This window comes from Eleutherodactylus coqui, chromosome 1 (assembly GCF_035609145.1).
Source record: "Eleutherodactylus coqui strain aEleCoq1 chromosome 1, aEleCoq1.hap1, whole genome shotgun sequence".
NCBI lineage: Eukaryota > Metazoa > Chordata > Amphibia > Anura > Eleutherodactylidae > Eleutherodactylus > Eleutherodactylus coqui.
The window spans coordinates 268397943-268422597 of NC_089837.1; the positions used below are offsets into that span (position 1 = coordinate 268397943).

The window sequence follows — 24655 nt, forward strand, 5'->3', positions numbered from 1 at the left end:
TCTCTCAAAAGTTCAAATCCGCAGAGGTTATATAAAGGACCAATTTATTATTACTAAATAGAGATGAGTGAGCACGCTCGTATAAGGCTGATGCTCGATCGAGCATCGGTCTTGTCGAGTAACTGATTACTCGACCGAGCACCATGCCAACAATACAAAGAAATCAGGCAGTAACCTTATCACTACCCTAGACAACCAGGTAAGCTGGCATTAAATGGGTTGTCCAATTACTGGACAACCCCTTTTCAATAGGACCCGATGGGGTAAAATAATAAACAGAAAGATACATATCCCTCCGCAGCCACTGGGATCCAGCGCTGCAGCTCACTGTCGTCCTGGAGATTCCTGTGACTGATGATGTCACAGGAAATCAGGTGACTCCTGCAGTCAATGAGAGGTTGCAGCGTCACCGCCCATTCCCCGGACATCCGCGCTCACATGCTCAAGAACAGGATGCTGCAGCCTGTAATTATTTTACCCCAGGGGCTCCTATTAAAAAGGCCTTGTTCAATAACCAGACAACCCCTTTAATTCCTTCGTTCATACATCACCATTGCAGAAAAATGACACGTTGCAGAACCACACATCAACATATCAACCCTTTGATCTCTTGCTTCTCAGTAGTATTTATAAAAATGAAAATGAAGTTCTTACATTTGATTTTCATATATAAATAATTACCTGCAATTTTTATGTCAATCTTTGCTTTATCCTCCAAGTCATCAATTTGTACTGTAACTTCATAAATTCCTGAATCTTTTCGTTCAGCTTTGCGGATAAAAAGAATGGTATCACTTGGTCCATTCCTGACACTCGCTTGTTTTGGATCTAGAGGTTGTCCATTTTTAGTCCAATGAACTTGCGGTTTTGGCTTACCCTGTGAGAAAGAAAACTATTTGACATCAGCATTTAAGAAACTTAAAGTGTGATCTATAGCTTTATATTGCAGATCTTCATTCTAGAGATGGGTAGGATTCCACTGCCATTTCAAGGAGTCCTGTAAGCTAAATGGCAAAGATATTTACATCGACTTAAATGGGGCTGTAAAGCATACACTAGTTTGTCAGCATTTATTGCTGTGGTTAATAAGAAGAAATGACTGAAAGCATAACAAACTAATAGAATAAGTTAATTTTTCTTAACTATATATGCATCTCGCAGCACCATATTTCATCCATATGTTAGTATGAGACAATAGTATAAATCGCCTTAAAATTTTAAAAAATGTAGCTCTGATACACTGATCAACCAAAACATTAAAAGGGGTTTTCCAGGACTTTGATACTGATGGGCTATCTTTAGGAGAAGGCATCAATACTAGAGATGAGCGAACGTACTCGTCCGAGCTTGATATTCGTGCGAATATTAGGGTGTTCGGGATGCTCGTTACTCGTAACGAGCACCACGCGGTGTTCTGGTTACTTTCAGTTTCCTCTCTGAGACGTTAGCGCGCTTTTCTGGCCAATTGAAAGACAGGGAAGGCATTACAACTTCCCCCTGTGACGTTCAAGCCCTATACCACCCCCCTGCTGTGAGTGGCTGGGGAGATCTGATGTCACCCGAGTATAAAAGTTGGCCCCTCCCGCGGCTCGCCACACATGCCTTGTGAGTTAGCTGAGGGAAAGTACTATTGTGCTGGTGCTGCTGTAGGGAGAGCGTTAGGAGTCAGTGTAGGCTTCAAGAACCCCAACGGTCCTTCTCAGGGCCACATCTACCTGTGTGCAGGCTGCTGCTAGCAGTGTTTTTTTTTTTTTTTTCTCAAAATCGGCAGTGCAGAGCATTGCACCCGGCATTAGGGACAGAAGTGGTGTATAGGCAGGGAGAGTGTTAGGAGTGAGTGTAGCCTTCAAGAACCTCAACGGTCCTTTCTAGGGCCAAATTTAACCGTGTGCAGTACTGTGCTGGCTGCTGTTAGCAGTGTTGCATTTTTTTTTTTTTCTAAAAATCGTCTGTGCAGAGCATTGCACCCTCCATTGATACTACAGGGACAGAATTGTGTAGGCAGGGCCACAACACAGTTATTGTTCATTGAACATACGCAGTGGGTCCTTCCCTTTGCTAAAAAGGCAAAAAATTATATTTGGCCAGCCTGTGTCAGTCCTAAGGTCTCCGTGTACGTGTGTGCTGCGTGGAGAACGTACAAAAATCAGACGCAACCAGCTACGGTTTACTGCAGGCTTGCGCCATTGTCTTTCCTGACTGGCAAATACCTGCTCTGCTAGAGTTAATAACTCTGCTACACTAAAGTTGTGTGTCACTTTTTCAGGGCCACACTACAGTTCTAAAAGTTATTGTTCATTGAATATACGCAGTGGGTCCTTCCCTTTGCTAAAAAGGACAAAAAATTATATTTGGCCAGCCTGTGTCAGTCCTAAGGTCTCCGTGTACGTGTGTGCTGCGTGGACAACGTACAAAAATCAGACGCAACCAGCTACGGTTTACTGCAGGCTTGCGCCATTGTCTTTCCTGACTGGCAAATACCTGCTCTGCTAGAGTTAATAACTCTGCTACACTATAGTTGTGTGACACTTTTTGAGGGCCACACCACAGATATTAAACTTCTTGTTCATTGAATATACGCAGTGGGGTCTTCCCTTTGCTAAAAAGGACAAAAAATTATATTTGGCCAGCCTGTGTCAGTCCTAAGGTCTCCGTGTACGTGTGTGCTGCGTGGACAACGTACAAAAATCAGACGCAACCAGCTACGGTTGAGTGCAGCCTTGCGCCATTGTCTTTCCTGACTGGCAAATACCTGCTCTGCTAGAGTTAATAACTCTGCTACACTATAGTTGTGTGACACTTTTTGAGGGCCACACCACAGATATTAAACTTCTTGTTCATTGAATATACGCAGTGGGGTCTTCCCTTTGCTAAAAAGGAAAAGAAATTATATTTGGCCTGCAGGCTTGCGCCAATTTATTTCCTGCCTGGGAAATCAAATCACTGGTAATACAGCATGCTGAGGGGTAGGGGTAAGCCTAGAGGACGTGGACGTGGCCGAGGACGCGTAGGCCCAAGTGAGGGTGTGGGCACAGGCCGAGCTCCTGATCCAGGTGTGTCGCAGCCGACTGCTGCGCGATTAGGAGAGAGGCACGTTTCTGGCGTCCCCACATTCATCGCCCAATTAATGGGTCCACGCGGGAGACCTTTATTAGAAAATGGGCAGTGTGAGCAGGTCCTGTCCTGGATGGCAGAAAGTGCTTCGAGCAACCTATCGTCCAGCCACAGTTCTGCGCCGTCCACTGCTGCAAATCCGAATCCTCTGTCTGCTGCTCCTCCTTCCTCCCAGCCTCCACACTCCACTACAATGACACCTGCTCAGGAGCGGGAACACTCCCAGGAACTGTTCTCGGGCCCCTGCTTAGATTGGGCAGGAGTGGTTCCTCTCCCACCAGAGGAGTTTATCGTCACTGATGCCCAACCATTCGAAAGTTCCCGGGGTCCGGGGGAAGAGGCTGGGGACTTCCGCCAACTGTCTCAAGAACTTTCTGTGGGTGAGGAGGACGATGACGATGAGACACAGTTGTCTTGCAGTGAGGTAGTAGTAAGGGCAGTAAGTCCAAGGGAGCAGCGCACAGAGGATTCGGAGGAAGAGCAGCAGGACGATGAGGTGACTGACCCCACCTGGTGTGCAACGCCTACTCAGGACAGGTCTTCAGAGGGGGAGGCAAGGGCATCAGCAGGGCAGGTTGCAAGAGGCAGTGCGGTGGCCAGGGGTAGAGGCAGGGCCAGACCGAATAATCCACCAAGTGTTTCCCAAAGCACACCCTCGCGCCATGCCACCCTGCAGAGGCCGAGGTGCTCTAAGGTCTGGCAGTTTTTCACAGAGATGCCTGACGACCGACGAACAGTGGTGTGCAACCCTTGTTGCGCCAAGATCAGCCGGGGAGCCACCACCAACAGCCTCACCACCACCAGCATGCGCAGACATATGATGGCCAAGCACCCCACAAGGTGGGACGAAGGCCGTTCACCGCCTCCGGTTTGCACCGCTGCCTCTCCCCCTGTGCCCCAACCTGCCACTGAGATCCAACCTCCCTCTCAGGACACAGGCACAACCGTCTCATGGCCTGCACCCACACCCTCACCTCCGCTGTCCTTGGCCCCATCCAGCAATGTCTCGCACCACACAGTCCAGCCGTCGCTAGCGCAAGTGTTGGAGCGCAAGCGCAAGTACGCCACCACGCACCCGCACACTCAATCGTTAACCGTCCACATAGCCAAATTTATCAGCCTTGAGATGCTGCCGTATAGGGTTGTGGAAACGGAGTCCTTCAAAGCTATGATGGCGGCGGCGGCCCCGCGCTACTCAGTTCCCAGTCGACACTACTTTTCCCGATGTGCCGTCCCAGCCCTGCACGACCACGTCTCCCGCAACATTGTACGCGCCCTCACCAATGCGGTTAGTGGCAAGGTCCACTTAACTACGGACACGTGGACAAGCACAGGCGGGCAGGGCCACTACATCTCCCTGACGGCACATTGGGTGAATTTAGTGGAGGCTGGGACAGAGTCAGAGCCTGGGACCTCTCACGTCCTACCCACCCCCAGAATTGCGGGCCACAGCTCGGTGGTGGTATCTGCGGCGGTGTATGCTTCTTCCACTAAAGCACCCTCCTCCTCCTCCTCCTCAACCTCTGTCTCGCAATCTAGATGTGTCAGCAGCAGCAGGACGTCGCCAGCAGTCGGTGTCGCGCGGCGTGGCAGCACAGCGGTGGGCAAGCGTCAGCAGGCCGTGCTGAAACTACTCAGCTTAGGAGATAGGAGGCACACGGCCCACGAATTGCTGCAGGGTCTGACAGAGCAGACGGACCGTTGGCTTGCGCCGCTGAGCCTCCAACCGGGCATGGTCGTGTGTGACAACGGCCGTAACCTGGTGGCGGCTCTGCAGCTCGGCAGCCTCACGCACGTGCCATGCCTGGCCCACGTCTTTAATTTGGTGGTTCAGCGCTTTCTGAAAAGCTACCCACGCTTGTCAGACCTGCTCGTAAAGGTGCGCCGGCTCTGCGCACATTTCCGCAAGTCCCACACGGACGCTGCCACCCTGCGCACCCTGCAACATCGCTTTAATCTGCCAGTGCACCGACTGCTGTGCGACGTGCCCACACGGTGGAACGCTACGCTCCACATGTTGGCTAGGCTCTATGAGCAGCGTAGAGCTATAGTGGAATACCAACTCCAACATGGGCGGCGCAGTGGGAGTCAGCCTCCTCAATTCTTTTCAGAAGAGTGGCCCTGGTTGGCAGACATCTGCCAGGTCCTTCGAAACTTTGATCAGTCTACCCAGGTGGTGAGCGGCGATGCTGCAATCATTAGCGTCACCATTCCTCTGCTATGCATCTTGAGAACTTCCCTGCAAACCATAAAGGCAGCCGCTTTGCGCTCGGAAACAGAGCCGGGGGAAGACAGTATGTCGCTGGATAGTCAGAGCACCCTCCTGTCTATATCTCAGCGCGTTCAGGAGGAGGAGGAGGAGGATGAGGAGGATGAGGAGGAGGGGGAAGAGACAGCTTGGCCCACTGCTGGGGGTACCCATGCTGCTTGCCTGTCATCATTTCAGCGTGTATGGCCTGAGGAGGAGGAGGAGGAGGAGGATCCTGAAAGTGATCTTCCTAGTGCGGACAGCCATGTGTTGCGTACAGGTACCCTGGCACACATGGCTGACTTCATGTTAGGATGCCTTTCTCGTGACCCTCGCATTCAACGCATTCTGGCCACTACGGATTACTGGGTGTACACACTGCTCGACCCACGCTATAAGGAGAACCTTCCCAGTCTCATTCCCGAAGAGGAAAGGGGTTCGAGAGTGTTGCTATACCACAGGACCCTGGCGGACAAGCTGATGGTAAAATTCCCATCCGACAGCGCTAGTGGCAGAAGGCGCAGTTCCGAGGGCCAGGTAGCAGGGGAGGTGCGTAGATCGAGCAGCATGTACAGCCCAGACAGTGCAACAGTCTTTAAGGGCCTGGCCAGCTTTATGGCTCCCCAGCAAGACTGTGTCACCGCTCCCCAGTCAAGGCTGAGTCGGCGGGAGCACTGTAAAAGGATGGTGAGGGAGTACGTAGCCGATCGCACGACCATCCTCGGTGACGCCTCTGCCCCCTACAACTACTGGGTGTCGAAGCTGGACACGTGGCCTGAACTAGCGCTGTATGCCCTGGAGGTGCTTGCTTGTCCTGCGTCTAGCGTCTTGTCGGAGAGGGTGTTTAGTGCGGCTGGGGGAATCCTCACAGATAAGCGTACCCGCCTGTCAACCGACAGTGCCGACAGGCTAACACTCATCAAGATGAACAAAGCCTGGATTTCCCCAGACTTCTCTTCTCCACCAGCGGACAGCAGCGATACGTAAGCAATACGTATTATGCACCCGCGGATGGAAGCTACGTTCTCTCTCACCATCCAAAACGGGGACATTTCTGCTTCATCAATCTGTGTCTAATATTCCTCCTCCTCCTCCTGCTCCTCCTCCTGAAACCTCAGGTAATCACGCTGAACGGGCAATTTTTCTTAGGGCCACAAGGCTCACTCATCTAATTTTTCGAAACAATTTTTATATGTTTCAATGCTCTTAAAAGCGTTGAAACTTTAACTTGAACCAATTTTTCGTTAAACTGGGCTGCCTCCAGGCCTAGTTACCACTTAAGCCACATTAACCAAAGCGATTAATGGGTTTCACCTGCCATCTTGGTTGGGCATGGCCAATTTTTACTGAGGTACATTAGTACTGTTGGTACACCAATTTTTTGGGGCCCTCACCTACAGTGTAATCATAGCAATTTGTATGTTCTTCACCTGCACTCATGGTACAGAAGTGTGTGTGGGGTTGGCCTACACTTTAGCTACATAAATGTAACTTGGGCCTTGGCTATACTGCAGCTACTGAAATGGAACGAAGACTGCGCTCCCACTATACTGCTGCTTCGGAATTGTTACTGGGGCCTGTCTTGAGTGCTACTATTGCTGAAATGGAACGAAGACTGCGCTCCCACTATACTGCTGCTTCGGAATTGTTACTGGGGCCTGTCTTGAGTGCTACTATTGCTGACATGGAACGAAGACTGCGCTCCCGCTATAATGCTGCTAGTGATATGTTAGTGGGGCCTGCCTTGAGTGCTACTATTGCTGACATGGAACGAAGACTGCGCTCCCGCTATAATGCTGCTAGTGATATGTTAGTGGGGCCTGTCTTGAGTGCTACTATTGCTGACATGGAACGAAGACTGCGCTCCCGCTATAATGCTGCTAGTGATATGTTAGTGGGGCCTGTCTTGAGTGCTACTATTGCTGACATGGAACGAAGACTGCGCTCCCGCTATAATGCTGCTAGTGATATGTTAGTGGGGCCTGTCTTGAGTGCTACTATTGCTGACATGGAACGAAGACTGCGCTCCCGCTATAATGCTGCTAGTGATATGTTAGTGGGGCCTGTCTTGAGTGCTACTATTGCTGACATGGAACGAAGACTGCGCTCCTGCTATAATGCTGCTAGTGATATGTTAGTGGGGCCTGTCCTAATGCTACGGCTGAAATGTTACGAATTCTGGGCTCTGCCTATACCGCTGCTAATGGTATGTCTCTGGGGTGTGGAAACAGAGGCTTCCCAAAGACATGATAGCGGCGAGGCCATTTCCCACCAACGCGGTTACTGTAAAGGTGCATATAACCACGGACACGTGTAGAGGACACGTAGTGCCTCAAAAACATCCCCCTCCTCCTCCAACAGGGAAAACAAACATTCTTGGCAAATGCCTTTGCATTGGTTCGTCTGGTGGCAGTCCAAGAATTTCACCTTTACCGACACTACAAGAGAGACCCCCCACCATCCCCCCGCCACGGCCCACTTAATCATGGCCACATTCCGAAAACCAACAAAATAAAACCGCGCTACTAGGTCCGCAGTCACCACCACATTACCACCAACGCGGTTACTGTTAAGGTACATATTACCAGTCTGACTGGGGCATGCAGAGACACCTTGACAGAATGAATAGTGTGTGACACATAGGTTCCCCATTGCTATGCCCACGTGTGCAGCTCCTGATGGCGGTGGCACAGGATTCTATTTCTCATTGCTTCTGTACAGCATTGTGGGCTATCGCCCCGCCACTTTTAAAGAGGGTCGCTGCCTAGCCGTGCCAACCTCTGCAGTGTGTGCCTGCGGTTCCTCCTCATGGCAGACGCACTTCTAAATAGACATGAGGGTGGTGAGGCATTAGGGCAGCTGAAGGCTGCGCAGGGACACTTTGGTGTGCGCTGTGGGGGGGAGGGGGGGCGGTTGGGCAGCATGTAACCCAGGAGAAGTGGCAGTGGAGTGTCATGCAGGCAGTGATTGTGCTTTGTTGGAGGTAGTGTGGTGCTTAGCTAAGGTATGCCATGCTAATGAGGGCTTTTCAGAAGTAAAAGTTTTTGGGAGGGGGGGGGGCCCACTCTTGCCGCTATTGTGGCTTAATAGTGGGACCTGTGAACTTGAGATGCAGCCCAACATGTAGCCCCTCGCCTGCCCTATCCGTTGCTGTGTCGTTCCCATCACTTTCTTGAATTGCCCAGATTTTCACACATGAAAACCTTAGCGAGCATCGTCGAAATACAAAAATGCTCGGGTCGCCCATTGACTTCAATGGGGTTCGTTACTCGAAACGAACCCTCGAGCATCGCGAAAAGTTCGTCCCGAGTAACGAGCACCCGAGCATTTTGGTGCTCGCTCATCTCTAATCAATACCAAAGGCACCTCATCCAACTAGCTGATTAAATGGGCTGTGGCCGCAGCCTCTTCATTGCTTATACGATACAGCTCTGTACATTTTTTGACTCTGCGCCTTAGGGCGCCCACCCACTGGCGTTTGCGTTTTCCGCCGCGTTTACCGCGATTTTTCCGCGCGTTTTTCGCGGCGTTTTCGCGGCTTTTCCATTAATTTCCATTGACTTTCATGGGTGCATTAGGAGAAAAATAAGGACACATATGCAACTGACAGTTCCTATGTTAAAAACGCAAACGCAACGCAAAAAAAACGCCAGTGGACAGGAACACATGTTATCTCTATGCCTGTGCAGGAAAAACGCAAAACGCATGTAAAAAAACGCCAGTGGGTGGGCGCCCTTATACTGCTGCTCAGCACCATTCACTACAAAATGCATGGAGCTGCAGCTGGCCAACAATGAAGAGGTAACTTCAGTTGCGCAAGCAACCCTGTCCCCTTCATTCAGCAGATTTGTAGGGGTGTCGGTAATCGGACCCCCACTGATCTGTAACTGATGGCCTATGATGAACATTTTTCCAGTTTCCCAAGGTGCATTATCCTGCTGAAAAAGGCCATTATCATAAGGGTGCTTTCACACAGGTGATAAAATTGCACAAAATTTGTGCGTTGTGTTCAATGGGTCTATTTACATGGACATTTTTTATCTCACAGTTGTGCTGCGAGATGGAAAATGTGTAGCATGTTCTATTTTCATGTCAGTTCCGAACAAGAATAAAACATAGAAATGTGGTCTCCCACACATCGGAAAGCACACAGACGGACTGTCCATGTCCTGTGAGATGCGAGTTGCATCCAAGAATGCCAGCTTTATTCCCACAAGCTTATATCGGCTGCCATTTTCGCGGCCGGCCGATATACGCTACGATGTGAGGTGTAAAAGCTTGTGAAAGGGTGCACAAATCTAACGTTTGTGCACCCATTTAGATGGCATGGGCCCTGGCGCTTATACGCTGAGGCTGCCTTGCTGTTGAGCCTTCCCCTTCCCTCCCCCTCGCTGGCTCACCTCCTCTCTCCTCCCCATCAGCTGATTGCAATGGGAGGGGCGAGGTGGAGCTAAGCATCGCCCCACTCCTGACTTCTCCCATTACTGGCTGTTATGTATTTTATGTGGATGCACTGTACAAAGTGTCTTGTCTGCTGTTATGTGATTGCACAGTTGCAGTATGCAAGAGGTTAATGTCTGAAAGTGGCTGGGATATGTCTGGAAAAAGTAACAAGTCTGTCTCGTCACGTGATGTTTGTACTTTTTAAATAGGAGTGATTGAGAGTGAGGTGTGGTCCTTCTACTTCAACGGCTAACAGAAGAGGAAGAATGTCGGCCACATGGGGGTACCTTCAACCCTCATGTGGTGAAGTGATGGAAGTGGAGGAGAGGTATGCAGATTAACACCATTCTAGGCACTACCTCTGAGGAGTGAGAGGAGAAAAGGAGTCCAGCATGCAGCCTCTATCACAAGAGTACTAAGTGAGTGTCAGCAGAGAGCTGTGTCTCCCTCTGGAGTTATTCTGAGTCCCGGAGTGTGTGTGTCCAGGAGCGGAGCATTACAGATAACTTAGACTGTAGGCCCAGTATCATCCTGAGTTGTTCCTCCCTGACCATCTTCTAAAAGTTTTCTTCACCTGCACGAGTGAGTAAGTTGTATCCTGCCAAAGCAGAAGTAAAGTTCATCAGTCACTGCCCATTCCCAGTGATTGAGTTTTTCAAGTTTATCTGTGGGTGGACTCATTATTTTACCGCTGGAGAATCATCAGCGTGAAAGGAACGGTGGCGTCATCTAGTGCCTTGGCCGAGGTTCCATGCGTCCCTTCGGGGAGGAGTCTGGTAGAGCCTTCATGACAAGTGACACCTCTACCCCCACAGCTCCTCAGTGTGGGCCTTGTGTCTTGGTCACCGTGGGGCACCACATATCTATTTGTCAAAATTAACTTTTTCAGCCATTTGTGCTACAGTAAACCAGATGGGCTAGCTTTTGTTCCACATGAATCACAATACTTCCAGTTCACTAGTTGCCCTTTCTTGGACCAGTTTTGGTAGGTAATAACCACTACATACCCGAAACGTCCTACAAGACATGCCATTCTGGAAATACACTCACCTAGTCATCTAAACATCATGATTTAGCTATTGTTAAAGTGTCTCAGATCCTTATATTTTCCCATTTACTGTACCTGCTTCCAACACATTAGCTTCAAGAATTGATTGTTCACTTAAAAACCTCTTGATAGATTCCATTGTCACAAGAAAATCAATGTTATTCACTTCATTTGTCTGTTACCATGCGGCGGCTGCGGGTCCTCCCGGGGTGACCGGGCGCTGGGTCCCGCGGTTAGGGTGCGCCCCCCTGGCTTGTTGTCCGGCTGCCGAGGGTGCGGGTGGCTGGTCGGCGCGGTACGCACGCTCGTGGGTACGGGCGGCGCCGCACACGCGCACCTGTGATTGCGGGTCCGTGCACGAGTTCCTGTATAGTAGATCCTGCTGGGAGGTAGCGCCTCCCTCTCTCCACCCCTGGGCCTGTTTATAAAGCTGGCAGTGAGGTGCATTCACTGCCAGTTATTGGTTTCTGTCAGCATGCTTGCATCCTGCCTCTGTCAGTCTCCTGTTCGTCAGCTTGTTTGCTAGTTCTGCCAGGTCATCCCATCTGCCTCAGTCTGCGGTTATTTGCTGTTGGCTTAGTTCCTGTCGGTATTCTACCCTGTTCCATCTTGGTACGCCAGTCCTCCCTCTCGGTCCCTAGTGAGTGTAGGGACCGCCGCCCAGTTGCCCGCCTGGGATTAGCCAGGAGTGGAGGCAAGTAGGCAGGGACAGGGGTTGCGGGTAAGTTCTAGGGCAACCCGGGCTGGCGTACCATCGGGTAGGATACCATAACACTTTCAGTGGTTTAAATGTTATGGTTGATTAATGTATGTTGTTATTTACATTGCAATTTAAGGCCATGTTCACATGTGATGGAAAAGTTGCCCAAAGTTTCACATCTCTACTTTCTGTACGCATGTAACAGATGTCCCAGAACTATTTAATAAAACAAACAATGAAAGTTCATAAAGTGGTAAGTATAAGGCATGACCACCAAATGTAATATGCGGAGCCTTGAACATTACAGCATCAGAAACCTGGCTGTTAAAAGTTAGTCAAGATTTTCAAGGACAAAAGCCCTTGTTTCAGCTGCAGAAGCCATGCAGCAGAAACTGCAATGGGTACTGGTGTATCTTGATGCCACCAGAAGTGGAGGGTGTGGTCAACTGTTAGGCTGTTTGACAGCCAGGTGACGCCCCCTGTGCGTGATTGTCTGTGTACGGCTAACTGGACACCTCAGTCACCATCATTCGCTATTTAACCTTTCCCTTGTAACACAGCAGATAGGAGTCAGAATATTTAGCCATTGTGAACTTAAGCTGAAATCCTCAACTCCTGCTGGCTATAAATGTCCTTAACCCCTTAGTGACAGCCGCATTGCCTTTTTACTTCCTAGCTACATGGGCTTTAATGCTCAGGGATGTAAAAAACATGATTCCTCTGAGGATTAAAGCCACATGGGCTGAGGACATGACAGATCCATGCTGCTAGCTGCCGGAGGTAGCCGACAGCCTGGAGCTGTCATGGGGGGCCGGGATATCTGACCCCCGGTCATGCGATCGGCGCTATCCAGTGGATAACACCGATCATATGAAAGTAAATAAAAAGTGAAAATAAGTTAGAGTTGCAGCTTCTTTCACGGATCACATCCATGAGGGACACAAACTATTCACCCCCGTCCTCCACGATGTCCCACAACAACCTGGTCTGAAAAGGACGTTCAGCCGTCTTCTGCTCACACGCACCTAAGGAAAAATGACAGCGCATGCGCAGAAGACCAGATAGATGTGGGGGATTTAAAATCTCCTGGCTCCCAGCCACTGAAGGTAGCCAGGAGGGAGAAGATGTCACCAGGGACCGCAGTGACCAGTCCTGAGGCCTGTGATTGCTGCTATACAATGAATAACGGCGTTCATGGAAAAATTCAAAAAAGGTAAATAAAGTTAAACTTTCACCTCCCCTCATGGATTGGATCTACGAGGGGAGGTGAAAATACTCATCCCTGTCCTCCGTGATGTCATGCATTGATCTGGTCCTTCCAGGACCTGACGTCATTCTCTGCGTATGATGTCAGGCACGAGCCCAGAAGGGCTTGCGCCCCGGGAAATTTAAAATCCCTCTGCTCCCGGCTAGCATGTGTAGCCGGGAGCATAGAGATATCACCAATGGAAAACAGCGATCATATCCTTCAGAGAAGATAAAATTATGTACCTAAGGCTTCTTGATTTATCCGTGGACCTTACTCCGGCGTCGCGCAAGCACTCGTCACCAAAATGGCAAACGAATGAGCAAAAGCCGCAGATTGCCAGGGTAATTTAAAATCTCCCTGCTCCTGACTACCAAACATAGTCGACAGCCTGGAGATTTCACAGGGTGCCACAGTACCCTTGGTCACGTGATCGCCACTATCCAATAGATAACGGCGATCACATAAAAGTAAAACAAGTTAAAATTTCACCTCCTGTCATGCATCCAAACCGTGAGGGGATGTAAAATTACTTACCTAAGGCCTCCGACGATGTCCCCCGATGGGATCTTTATTTGCGTACCTTTCCTCAACTTCGGCACATGCGCCCGTCGGCAAAGTGCTGGACGTAGGCGCAGAAGCTGGGGGGACCCAGGAAATTTTAGATTTCCTTGTTCCTGACTACTATTTATTGTTTGGGCCTCTCCAGGGCTCTACAAGTGTGCTATGGGACCTAAAATGCCTTCAAGCAAAATTTCAGTTCTGAAATCCACCAGCTGCCTCCTTTCGGTTTGGGCCCTGTTGTGCATACAGACATAAGATTAGGGCCACAATAGGTATATTTCTGAACACAGGACAAAAGGGGGTATCCTTTTTGGGGTGTAAATCCTCATTTTCATGTGCACTATAGAAAAAATGTCTTTAAAATGACACGTGCAAAAATATGAAATTTTATTTTTTCTCCTCTAAATTGCATTAATTCCTGGAAAACACTGTGGGGTCAAAATACTCATGACCCCCCTCAGTGAATATACTAAGGGGTTTAGTTTTTAAAATGAGGTCATTTGTTGCGGTATCTGTCATTCTGACACCTATTAGCCTTTGCAATCTTGGCTTGGTGTAGGAAAACAAAGTGTTCCTCAAAATGTAGATAAGAAATCTTAAATTTGTACGTCCTAAATGGTTAAAAAAAAATCTAAAGTTTTTCAAATGTGCGCCCAGAATAAAGTAAACAGATGGAAATATTTGTCTTATCAAAAATTTGTACAGTATGTTTGCACATGTTTGAGATATTACAGTTGAAAATTTTCCCAATTTTGGCACTTTTAAAAAAAATGACCTCCAGCAGGCTAATGGTCTACATGTTTCTAAACAAACTGTCAGAAACAGACTCCATGAGAGTGCTACAAGGGCAAAACATCCTGTACTGAGACCTGTGCTCACTTCCCGACAACATGCAGGTCAAATGGCATTCAAAAGAGAATACAAGAATTTTTGCCCTGTTCTGTTCACAGATGAGAGCAGGTTCACAATAAGCATAAGTGACAGACCTGAAAGTGTCATCAAGTTTGAACTGTTTGGCAGTGGGTCAGTGATGGTTGGGGAAGGCATATTCCTGGGGGATCACACTAATCTTTATGTGATAGCCAATGACACCCTGACTGCTATTAGGTACCAGGATGAATTCTTCAGGACAATTTTCAGACCTTAGGCTGGCAGAGTGGTCAAATGAAGTTTAACACAGATAAATGTAAGGTTATGCACATGGGAAATACATGTCACCATTACACACTAGATGGAAAACCACTGAATAAAACTGAAATTAAATTGGACTAGGGGATTTTAGTTAACTGTAAACTTAACTGGAGCAAACAGTGTCAGGCAGCTGCTGCCAAGGCAAATAGGATCATAGCGTGCATTAAAAGAGGGGCACATGACGGTCTGCAAATCATGTCCAATGAGGAACGGTTAAAGGATCTAGAAATGTTTAGCTTGCAAAAAAGAAGGCTGAGAGGAGACTTAATAGCTGTGTACAAATATCTGAAGGGCTGTGACAGTGCAGAGGGATCAGCCCTATTCTCATTTGCACAAGCAAAGACTAGAAGCAATGGGATGAAACTGAAAGGGAGGAGACCCAAATTAGATATTAGAAAAAACTTTCTGACAGTGAGGGTGATCAATGAGTGGAACAGGTTACCACAGGAGGTTGTGAGTTCACCTTCAATGGAAGTGTTCAAACAAAGACTGGACAAATATCTGTCTGTGAGGAGGACAAAAATAACAAAATGAGAAAACAACTAAGCTGTTATTATCTCAGACACAACTTAGCGGTCCCGACAGAAGACACCGACCTACCGCCACCATAGAGATCTGGTGAGCTAAAGGATCTGCGGTGATGTCACTGCTGTGGGAGGAGCCAAGCTGTGTTTGTCTTGTGTGGGAATCAAGATGGATGTAGTAGAGCTGTGTGTGTAATGTGTGGAGTCAGGATGGATGTAGGAGAGCTGTGTGTGCAATGTGCTGTGTGTGTAATGTGTGGGAATCAAGATCGATATAGTAGAGCTGTGTGTGTAATGTGTAGGAATCCTAATGGATGTACCATGTAGTACAGCTCTGTGTGTAATGTGTGGGAATCAAGATGGATGTAGTAGAGCTGTGTGTGATGTGTGGAGATCATAATGGATGTATCATGTAGCAGAGCTGTGTGTGTAATGTGCTCTGTGTGTGATGTGTGGGGTCAGGATAGATGTAGTAGGGCTGTGTGTATGATGTGCTGTGTGTGTAATGTGTGGAAATCGGGATGCATGTAGTAGAGCTGTGTGTGTGATGTGTAGGGACCATAATGGATGTACCATGTAACACAGCTGTGTGTATAATGTTTGGGAATCAAGATGGATGTAATAGAGCTGTGTTTGTGTTGTGTGGGGATCATAATGGACGTAACATGTTGAAGAGCTGTGTGTGTAAAGTGTGGAAATCAAGATGGATGTAGTAGAGCTGTGTGTGATGTGTGGGGAAAAAATGGATGTAGCATGTTGAAGAGCTGTGTGTGTAATGTGCTGTGTGTGTAATGTATGTGGTGAGGATGAATGTAGTAAAGCTGTGTGTGTGTGATGTGTGAGGATCATAATGGATGTATTATGTAGCAGAGCTGTGTGGCGCATTGTGCCATCAGAAACACTGGTACTATAATTTCCTAATAATTACTATACTATTTATACAAAGAACTGTGACTGTAACAAGCAGGCATCCTTTACGTCTAGAGGAAAGAAGGTTTCTAGACTTACATAGAAAGGGGTTCTTTACTGTAAGAGCAGTGAGACCATGGAATTCTCTGCCTGAAGGCGTGGTGATGATGGATTCGATAAAAGAGTTTAAGTGATGTGTGTACACCTTTCTTGAGCATTAGAATATTACATGTTATAGTCATTAATTAATTGAAAAGGGTTGTTAATCTAAGTATTATTCTGATTGCCAGTGATTGCCAGTCTTGAAGTCAGAAAGGAGTTTTTTCTCCTTAAAATACAAAAATTGGCTTCTACCTTATTGGGTTTTTTGTCTTCCTCTGGATCAACATTAGGGGAGTAACAGGCTGAACTAGGTGGGTATATGTCTTTTTTCAACCTAACATACTATGTTACCTGCCTATTGGGAATGAATTCCACCTGGTCCCTATGAATATGTTAATAAATGCTAAGTATTAACCTTTTCCAATCCAATGTCTGACTTCTTCCTACATTCTGATTGAAGCCTGTGCAGCTCTGATGTCGGCAGATGTTCGGCATGGTATTCTTACTGTATATTGCCGGCAGCTCTGTTGTCAGGGGCCTCTCCGGCATGTCACATACTGCAGCACTAGCTCTAGCCAGCAGATGGCGCCATTGTATAATGGTAGAAAGAGAAAGCCCCCTAGGAAAACCCTGAATCCAAAATTGGTTTGGAAAGGGTTAAGTCTGTGAGCTAATATACTTCTTAACATTGTAGCATTCAGATTATGGAAGGAAACTGACCCACAATTAGAAAGCAACCAGAGAAACTTATGAGGCTTGGGTATAGATGCAATCATACCCTCAAGAAATTTAGGGTGCCCCTGTAAAATGGGATTTTAATTTGTTTGACCTTTGAGAGCTTTAGATCATCAAAGCAAGAGAATTTCTTCAATTTCAACTATTTGGTAGCCAAGAAAAAAAGGAAGAGGCAACTATTCACTGAATTCCTTAATACACTGAATGGCCACAGTAATTTCTCATGGCATAGATTCCACTAGGTGTTGAAATCTACGTGCACGAATATTGGCCCATGTGGACACTATAGCAGCATGGGGCAGCATGCAAATTTTGGCCTGAAGAGGTAGCACACAGCCTCTAGTAATACGGCACCAGACCCCAGCTAATTACATAAATACAGCATTTCTGTTTCTCGCTTTGCATCACATCGTCACACTGTTCCCCTAAACATGATGTTGTCACATATAGTATCCCCAAATAAAAAGGTTATCCTACTGAATAAAAATACTTTCCCACAGTATGCTTGTGGCGTTTCTGGTGCTAGGTTTGGAGCCGTGGGTATAGTAGCCGTACAGGTCCAGGTAGTAGTCAAAGGAGAGCCAGGAGTCGGCAACAGATGGTTTCAGGTCACAATACAAAGGAGAAGGCGGGTAGCAGTGTTAGGAGGAAAGCCAGAGGTCAATATCAGTAGTACCTAAGTTACGGTACAGAAGAGGAGGCTGGTAGCATTGTCAGGAGGAAAGCCAATTGTCGGTATCGGTAGGTCTCAATTTGCGGTACAAAGAAGGAGGGGGGTATCATTGTCAGGAGGAAATCCAGAGGTCGGTATTGGTAGGTTTCAGTTAGCTTTGCAGAGGAGCAGGCAGGAGAGGAGCGTGACTAAGGTTGTGCATTGCAATAACAAGTGGCAGTGTCAGGCTTTTATAGTAAGTCTAATTGGGAAATGGGTGGAGCTCAAACAGGGGAACAGGCCAGGGAACATTGCTATGCTTTAGCAGTCGAAGGGCTGGATGGGTCAGTAGGGAGAGCTGCCAGCTGGAGTACAAGAGGTCCTGGGTTTGATCCCGGACAATGCCACTTTATATAAGTATGCCCCCAGCCATGCCATTGAACAAACATATGCCCCCAAGCTGTGAACCTGAATAACAACCATTAATAAAACTATGCCCCACACTTTGGCCTGCAATAAAGTATACCAAAGTGCTGATGACCCCCTACCCTCTGAAAGGAATACTCACCTACCAGTGCTTCCAGGTAGCCACTCAAAGAAGATTAAAATATCAGGGGCACAAGCCTTAAGACATATGTTTTGTCCTCACCCAAAAATATATAATATATATTGGGTCAGCATATCTATAACACAACATAGCAATTTTCTTCTACCCAGTGATATTGATTACAGTGCAGTTACCTCCAGTGATCAAAGATAATTAGATGATGTCGTATTTAACTCGAGACACCCACTTTTCCTTTTCTTCTCTGTCTGGGCCCAGACCACCATGTATAGTTCTTGCAGCCATGATTTGGCTCAGCATACTCTCCCCATTGTGCTACTGCCTCCATTGCCCTTTTATAGGCCCTATAAAGTAATTATGCCTCCCAATCCATAAAGTAGTTGTGTCCTTCTGTGTCACTCAGAAATTATTTAGACCCGGGGGAGAGGCTTGTGAGCCGGAGGAAGATGGCAGCATGAGAGAAGGCTCCATGCTGTAGCCACCTATAAACAACACCACAGCACAGGGAAAGGAGAGAATTAACCCATGCCGGCTGCTGAGGATCCCTGGGCCCTGATAGCCACCAAAACAACGGCTTCTAAAGCCCAGCCAAAGAAGTTGGGAGCCATTTTCACCTCCGAGGAAATCCCCTCTAAGATGGCACTGAGACAGACCGAGGGAACAGCAGAAACTGCTCACCGCGGTCCAGTCCCGGCGCTGCTGCTAGGAACAGCAACAAGTTGGGGGGAGTCCTAAAAAACCCAGAGAGCTCCTGAGCCACAGAGGGGAACAGAGAGGGGGAGCAGAAGGGGCAGTGGTGGTGCAATCCCCAATAATATCCGGCAAGCAGCAGATCTTGGAAAGGGGCATCGGAAGGTGCCTTCAGTGGGGGGCCCTGTGTCAGCAGGATCCCCAGATGAGAAAGAGAAGCAGGGTTAAGGAGTGAGACACCCGGACAGCAGGCGATCCTTTGCTGGTGTGGCTAGGTCCTATGCACCAGCTCCTGCGGCTTAATCAGCTCCCCAGTCCATGAGAAGGGACAAGATCTCATCAAATGATATAACATCTGGAAGGACTGTGTCACCCCCAGGATCGTGCACAAAGGAGAAGGGAGAGGAGGAGGAAGGGATTATTATGCATAACAAACACACAGATGAATTTCCCCAATCAATGTGTGTCAGAAGGCATAGTAAGACAACCTCTCCTGGCAGTATTACCGGAACAACTACTCCTGGTAGCAACTCAAATATTAGGCTATCTCCAGCGGAAAGAAGTGACTTCCAGGACAATTCTATGTTTATACCGATGGCTCAGAGTGCAAAAGAGCAGATCGCAGAGTTTCCATATACTGACGAACCCCGCTTCTGAGAACTTTATTAAAAATATTATCCTCACATTGAGTGACTCCATCCACGCTGACATGGGTACTATGTGTTCTGCTCTTACTAAATCTGTTCAAGACCTGGGAGAGAGAGTTGACCACACTGAAAACGAAATGCAAGAATTCACTAAATCCCACAATAACCTAATTGACACATTATTCTCTGGAAGAGGAGGAGCACCAACTGAAGGCGAAAATAGCGGATATAGAAGATCGCAGCAGGCGAAACAATATTAAATTTCGGGGGATTCCTGAGTCTGTGTCCCCGGAGAGCTTAAAAGACTTTGCCACACGTCTTATCCTAAAGGTTCTTCCCGACACTCCTCTGGAGGATTTTATTATTGGCAGAATTTATAGACTCTCTAAACCCAGATTCCTACTGGAGGCAACGCCTCGAGATACAATTGCCCATATCCATTTCTACCATCTTAAGAAGGCTTTAATCTCGGCATCAAGAAAGGTGCCTCAGCTCCCAGATCCCTTCTCGAAAATCAAGCTTTTCTCGGACTTCTCCCAGACTACCATGCAAGCCAGAAGATCTCTACAGCCTGTGACAATGGCTCTCAGACAAGCTGGAATAGCCTACAAATGGGGGTTCCCCATAAAACTATTGATCAATAAAGATGGCAAAACACATCTTATCCCTAATCTGGAGTCAGAAAAAGAAATTTTCAAAACTTGGGACATCCCCTTGGCTCTTGATCCACGGGCTTCCCAAATTTCCGGGCCCTCAGGGAACAACTCCATCTAGAACAGGAAAAAATGAGCTGTTGATGCTGCTTCCTTTCCTTTTTTCCATGCACAGTTTTTTTTTTACTGAAAATATAGGAGGCTGCTAGACTTTAAGAGACTTCCCACTCCCCTATTGAGGACAGGTCGTATCGTCTGTTATGTCCTCAAAATGTTATTTTTGTGCTTTGTTTTATTGTTCAGTTTTCTTAAATGCTCTATATGCGAGCATTTCACCGCAATACATTTTAAAAATAAATGTCACTAAAGATTTTCTTCTTCAATGTAGGGGGCCTTAATTCTCCTTTTAGGAGAAGAGCTATCTGGAGAGAGGCGCTGAAATCTGGGGCAGACATGATGTGTTTACAGGAGTCATATTTTAAAGCCTCTGCACCTCCTGCCATGAAACATGCAAATTTTTCCATATTCACAGCCAATGTGGATAAGAAAAAGGCTGGTGTAATTATTGCCATAAGGAATACCTTAAAGGGGTTGTCCCATAGACAAAAGTATAGGTGTACACTTCTGTATGACCATAACAATGCACTATGTAATATACATAGTGCATTGGATATGAGCCATACAGAAGTTATATACTTACCTTCAGGCGTGTCCCCCCACCCCCGTGTTGACGATTTCGTTGTCCTGGTTCCGACCATAGCGCTTCTTCTTTCTTCTTCCATAGTTGGACATGCGCAGATCGGTTCCCGGGCTCGTGGACGAGCATTTGACTCTCAGCGCATGCGCAGTAGCAACACTACGCCGTTCTCACTCTTTAAATCGACTGCGCATGCACGGACGACCTTTTGCGTACCATGACCGCGCTGCCGAATCACTTCCTGAACAGGCCACGTTGAGAAGAAAAAGCAGGACCAGACTTGGATACCAAGCCGTACCGGAGCACAAATTGGTCAGAGCTACATGGTCAGGGCTTGATGGGGTCGGGGCCTGCTTGGGTTCGGGTCCTGCTTGGGGTCGGGGTCTGCTTGGGATCAGGGCCTGCCGGGAGTTGGAGCCTTCCGGAGGTCAGGGCCTGCCAGGAGTCAGGGCATGCTTGAGCTCGGGGCCTGCGGGTGGTTGGGGCCTGTCATGGGTCGGGGCCTGCTGGGCTTAGTGGCCTGCCAGGGGTCTTGGGCCTGCCATGGGTCGGGGCCTGCTGGGCTTAGTGGCCTCCTAGGGGTCTTGGGCCTGGTGGGGGTCTTGGGTCTGCCGTGCGTCAGGGCCTGCCGTGGGTCGGGGCCTGCTGGGCTTAGTGGCCTGCCGGGGGTCTTGGGTCTGCCATGGGCCGGGGCCTTCCGTGAGTCTGGGCATGCTGGGCTTAGTGGCCTGCCAGGGGTCTTGAGCCTGCCGGTGGTCGGGGTGAGCTGGGGTTTGGGGGCTGCTTTGGATCAGGGGCTGCATTGGGTCTGCAGTATGCTGTCACATAGACTTGTCGCTGTCAGGTGTGCTGTCGCATAAACTCGTCACTGTGGGATGTACTGTCACATAGACTTGTCACTGTGGGGTGTGCTGTCACATAGGCTTGTCACTGTTGATTGCTGTCACATAGACTTCTTGTCAGGGGTGGGTGTGCTGTCACATAGACTTGTCGCTGTGGGGTGTGCTGTCACATAGACTTGTCACTGTTGATTGCTGTCACATAGACTTCTTGTCAGGGGTGGGTGTGCTGTCACATAGACTTGTCGCTGTGGGGTATGCTGTCACATAGACTTGTTGCTGTGGAGTGTGCTGTCACATAGACTGGTCACTGTGGAGTGTGCTGTCACATAGACTTGTTGCTGTGGAGTGTGCTGTCACATAGACTGGTCACTGTGGAGTGTGCTGTCACATAGACTTGTCACTGTTGAGTGCTGTCACATAGACTTGTCGCCGTGGGGTGCTGTCACATAGACTTGTTGCCAGGGGTGGGGGTGCTGTCACATAGACTTATCACTGTGGGGTGTGCTGTCACATACACTTGTCGCTGTGGGGTGTTCTGTCACATACACTTGTCAACGTGGGGTGTGCTGTCACATAGACTTAACGCTGTGGGGTGTGCTGTCACATAGACTTGTCAACGTGGGGTGTGCTGTCACATAGACTTGTCGCAGTAGGGTGCTGTCACATAGGCTTGTCACTGTTGAGTGCTGTCACATAGACTTCTTGCCAGGGGTGGGGGTGCTGTCACATAGGCATAAGAGAATCCAAGCACATTGGGAAAGATGGACGGGCAGCTGAAGTCCTGCTTGGATTTTCTTCCGCCCGGAGCTCTGAGATGATTGCTCACAGCAGGGCGCATGCGCCAGGAGCCGGGGCTTACCCGAGATCCCCGCGTCATGAGTCTCTGATTCTCATGAGACTCCCAGGACTCCGCACATGCGCGGTCATGGCCGGAGGACGCCGGCGCTTTATTCCACATGTACTATGAGGAGTATATACATGGGAGCAGCATAGGAGCCATGACAGAGCGCACAAATCGGATGTCCACACACCTGCCGGTAATGATTATATTGCATACATTGGTTGTATTGGTGATGGAGGGTGTGTCCTTGTATATAAATTGTAGTGTTTGCTTGTGAGCTGTCAGCTTGAAAAAGACCCAGATTGGGTTGAAACGTCGCTGACGCTTAAGACCATGGGCTTAATAAAGGTCGTATATTTATTATAAATCGCTGTGTGGAGTGCTGCCTATACTATCTATTTTCTCTACCTTTAGTCATGTAAAGGAGAAATGCAGATAGGCCTCAGATGTCACAGTATATTGCAGAAAGTGAAATCTGTGGCAAAATATCCAAAAGTCCATAATATATAGGACATGCTACAGCTTTGAAAATGCAAAACAACATACCATGTGTAAACATGGGCTAAAACAAAGAAAGATGAATCACATTACCTGGAAAGGAATAACCAAATTTACTGCCTCTCCAACATGTTTTAAAAAGGTTTGACGAAGGTATCTTGGAAGCCGGATTTTTGGACGATCTAAAAGAAAGTTTTGAACAAAATGATAACATTCTTCTTACATGTGATGACAAGATTTCAAATAAACTGCAATCTTAGGGCGCCCACCCACTGGCGTTTGCGATTTTCGTGCGTGAAAAACGCCGCGTTTTCGCGGCGTTTTCCCGCGTTTTTCGCGGCGTTTTTTGCTGCGTTTTCGCGGCTTTTCCATTAATTTCCATTGACTTTCATGGGTGCATTAGGAGAAAAATAAGGACACATATGCAACTGACAGTTCCTATGTTAAAAACGCAACGCAACGCAAAACGCCAGTGGACAGGAGTACATTCAATTCTAATTGCTCTGCAGAAAAAACGCAAAGAAAAAAAAAAATCGCCAGTGGGTGGGCGCCCTTATTGAGATTTTTTAGGATATACTTATGTGTCTACAATGCTTACCATGTAGTGTTTCTTCTTTCTAAATTTTTATTAAAATATTTGTCACACTATAAAATAAACAACAAAATAGAAGAGTATACAAAAGCAAACAGTATTGAGTTCAGTAGAACACCAAAATAATCAAAAAGTGCTCCAATTTACCCTTGTTTATTACTTCTCAATAATACTGTTTGAATTTGTTACAAACCTTTAAAGAGTATATTAGATCAGTAGGTAGTTCTGCTGTTAGGCCCAATGTTCACAGACGGATTTCATTTGCAAAATCTGCGCGGGTGATCCGCAGTTCAAGAGGCCCATAGAGAGGAGCATAGGGGTTCCACACATCGTTTAACACCTGCGGATTTGATTTTAAATGATTTGCAGATGCCATGTGCGGATAATACATTGCAGCATGCTCCATTTTATCGCAGATCGTGCATGGATGTGGCTCCATTCATCTTTATGGGAGCTTATGATCCGCAGTCCATCAGGCAAATACTAAATTACTAAATAAGCAAATGTGAAAAACTGAATAATTGAACAAGTCAACAATGTTTTTATGCCTGCAAACAAAAAATGAATGTATCATTTTTAGTTGGATCTTGCTTAGACCGAACAATTACACTGATAAACAAAGATTTTGCTACTGGGAGTAAAACATCCTGTTTACAGCAAATTGGGTGCCCTGAATCCGAATCTGGAGTCAAAATTTGCCTAGGATGTCTAGATCTTACATTATAGGCCTACTACAGTTTGGCAAAGGCGTAGTAGATTAGCCCACGTACTGATGCATAGCAACATTATAATTGCTGCACCATTACCTGCATCATGCCTTCCAGCATCTCATTTGCAACACATCCTGGCAGCAGTGTGTTCCTGAAGCATCTTGGCACATCTGAGCATGTCGGTAAGCTGGTGTCAGCAGTTGCTAGGCTTATATAATTTGAGATAGACCGATCGTTTAACTAAAACCAGAAGGTAGTAAAGAATTGCTAAAAACATACAGAAAAAAAAATAAAATATCTAAGGAAAATATAAAAACTGCCAGAGAGACTGATTGCCAAAGAGAGCAAACATAACCCATATTTTTTAATTATGTAAATGGTAAAAGGATTTGCACTGAAAGTACTGGCCCTTTAGCAAATAAAGCAGGAGAAATCATAGAAGTT

The 24655-nt window shown here is 47.5% G+C and overlaps 1 protein-coding gene across 1 annotated transcript in view; it reads right to left on the reverse strand.

The window, feature by feature from the left end:
• The window catches only part of LOC136633167 (myosin-binding protein H-like), a 379268-nt gene that overhangs the window by 106618 nt on the left and 247995 nt on the right, over nt 1-24655 (reverse strand). Inside the window, exons 4-5 of the mRNA XM_066608696.1 lie at nt 23003-23091; nt 682-877 (exon numbers count right to left, since the gene is read on the reverse strand). Coding sequence (XP_066464793.1) covers nt 682-877; nt 23003-23091 — 285 coding nt within the window. The remainder of the gene's footprint in view (nt 1-681; nt 878-23002; nt 23092-24655) is intronic.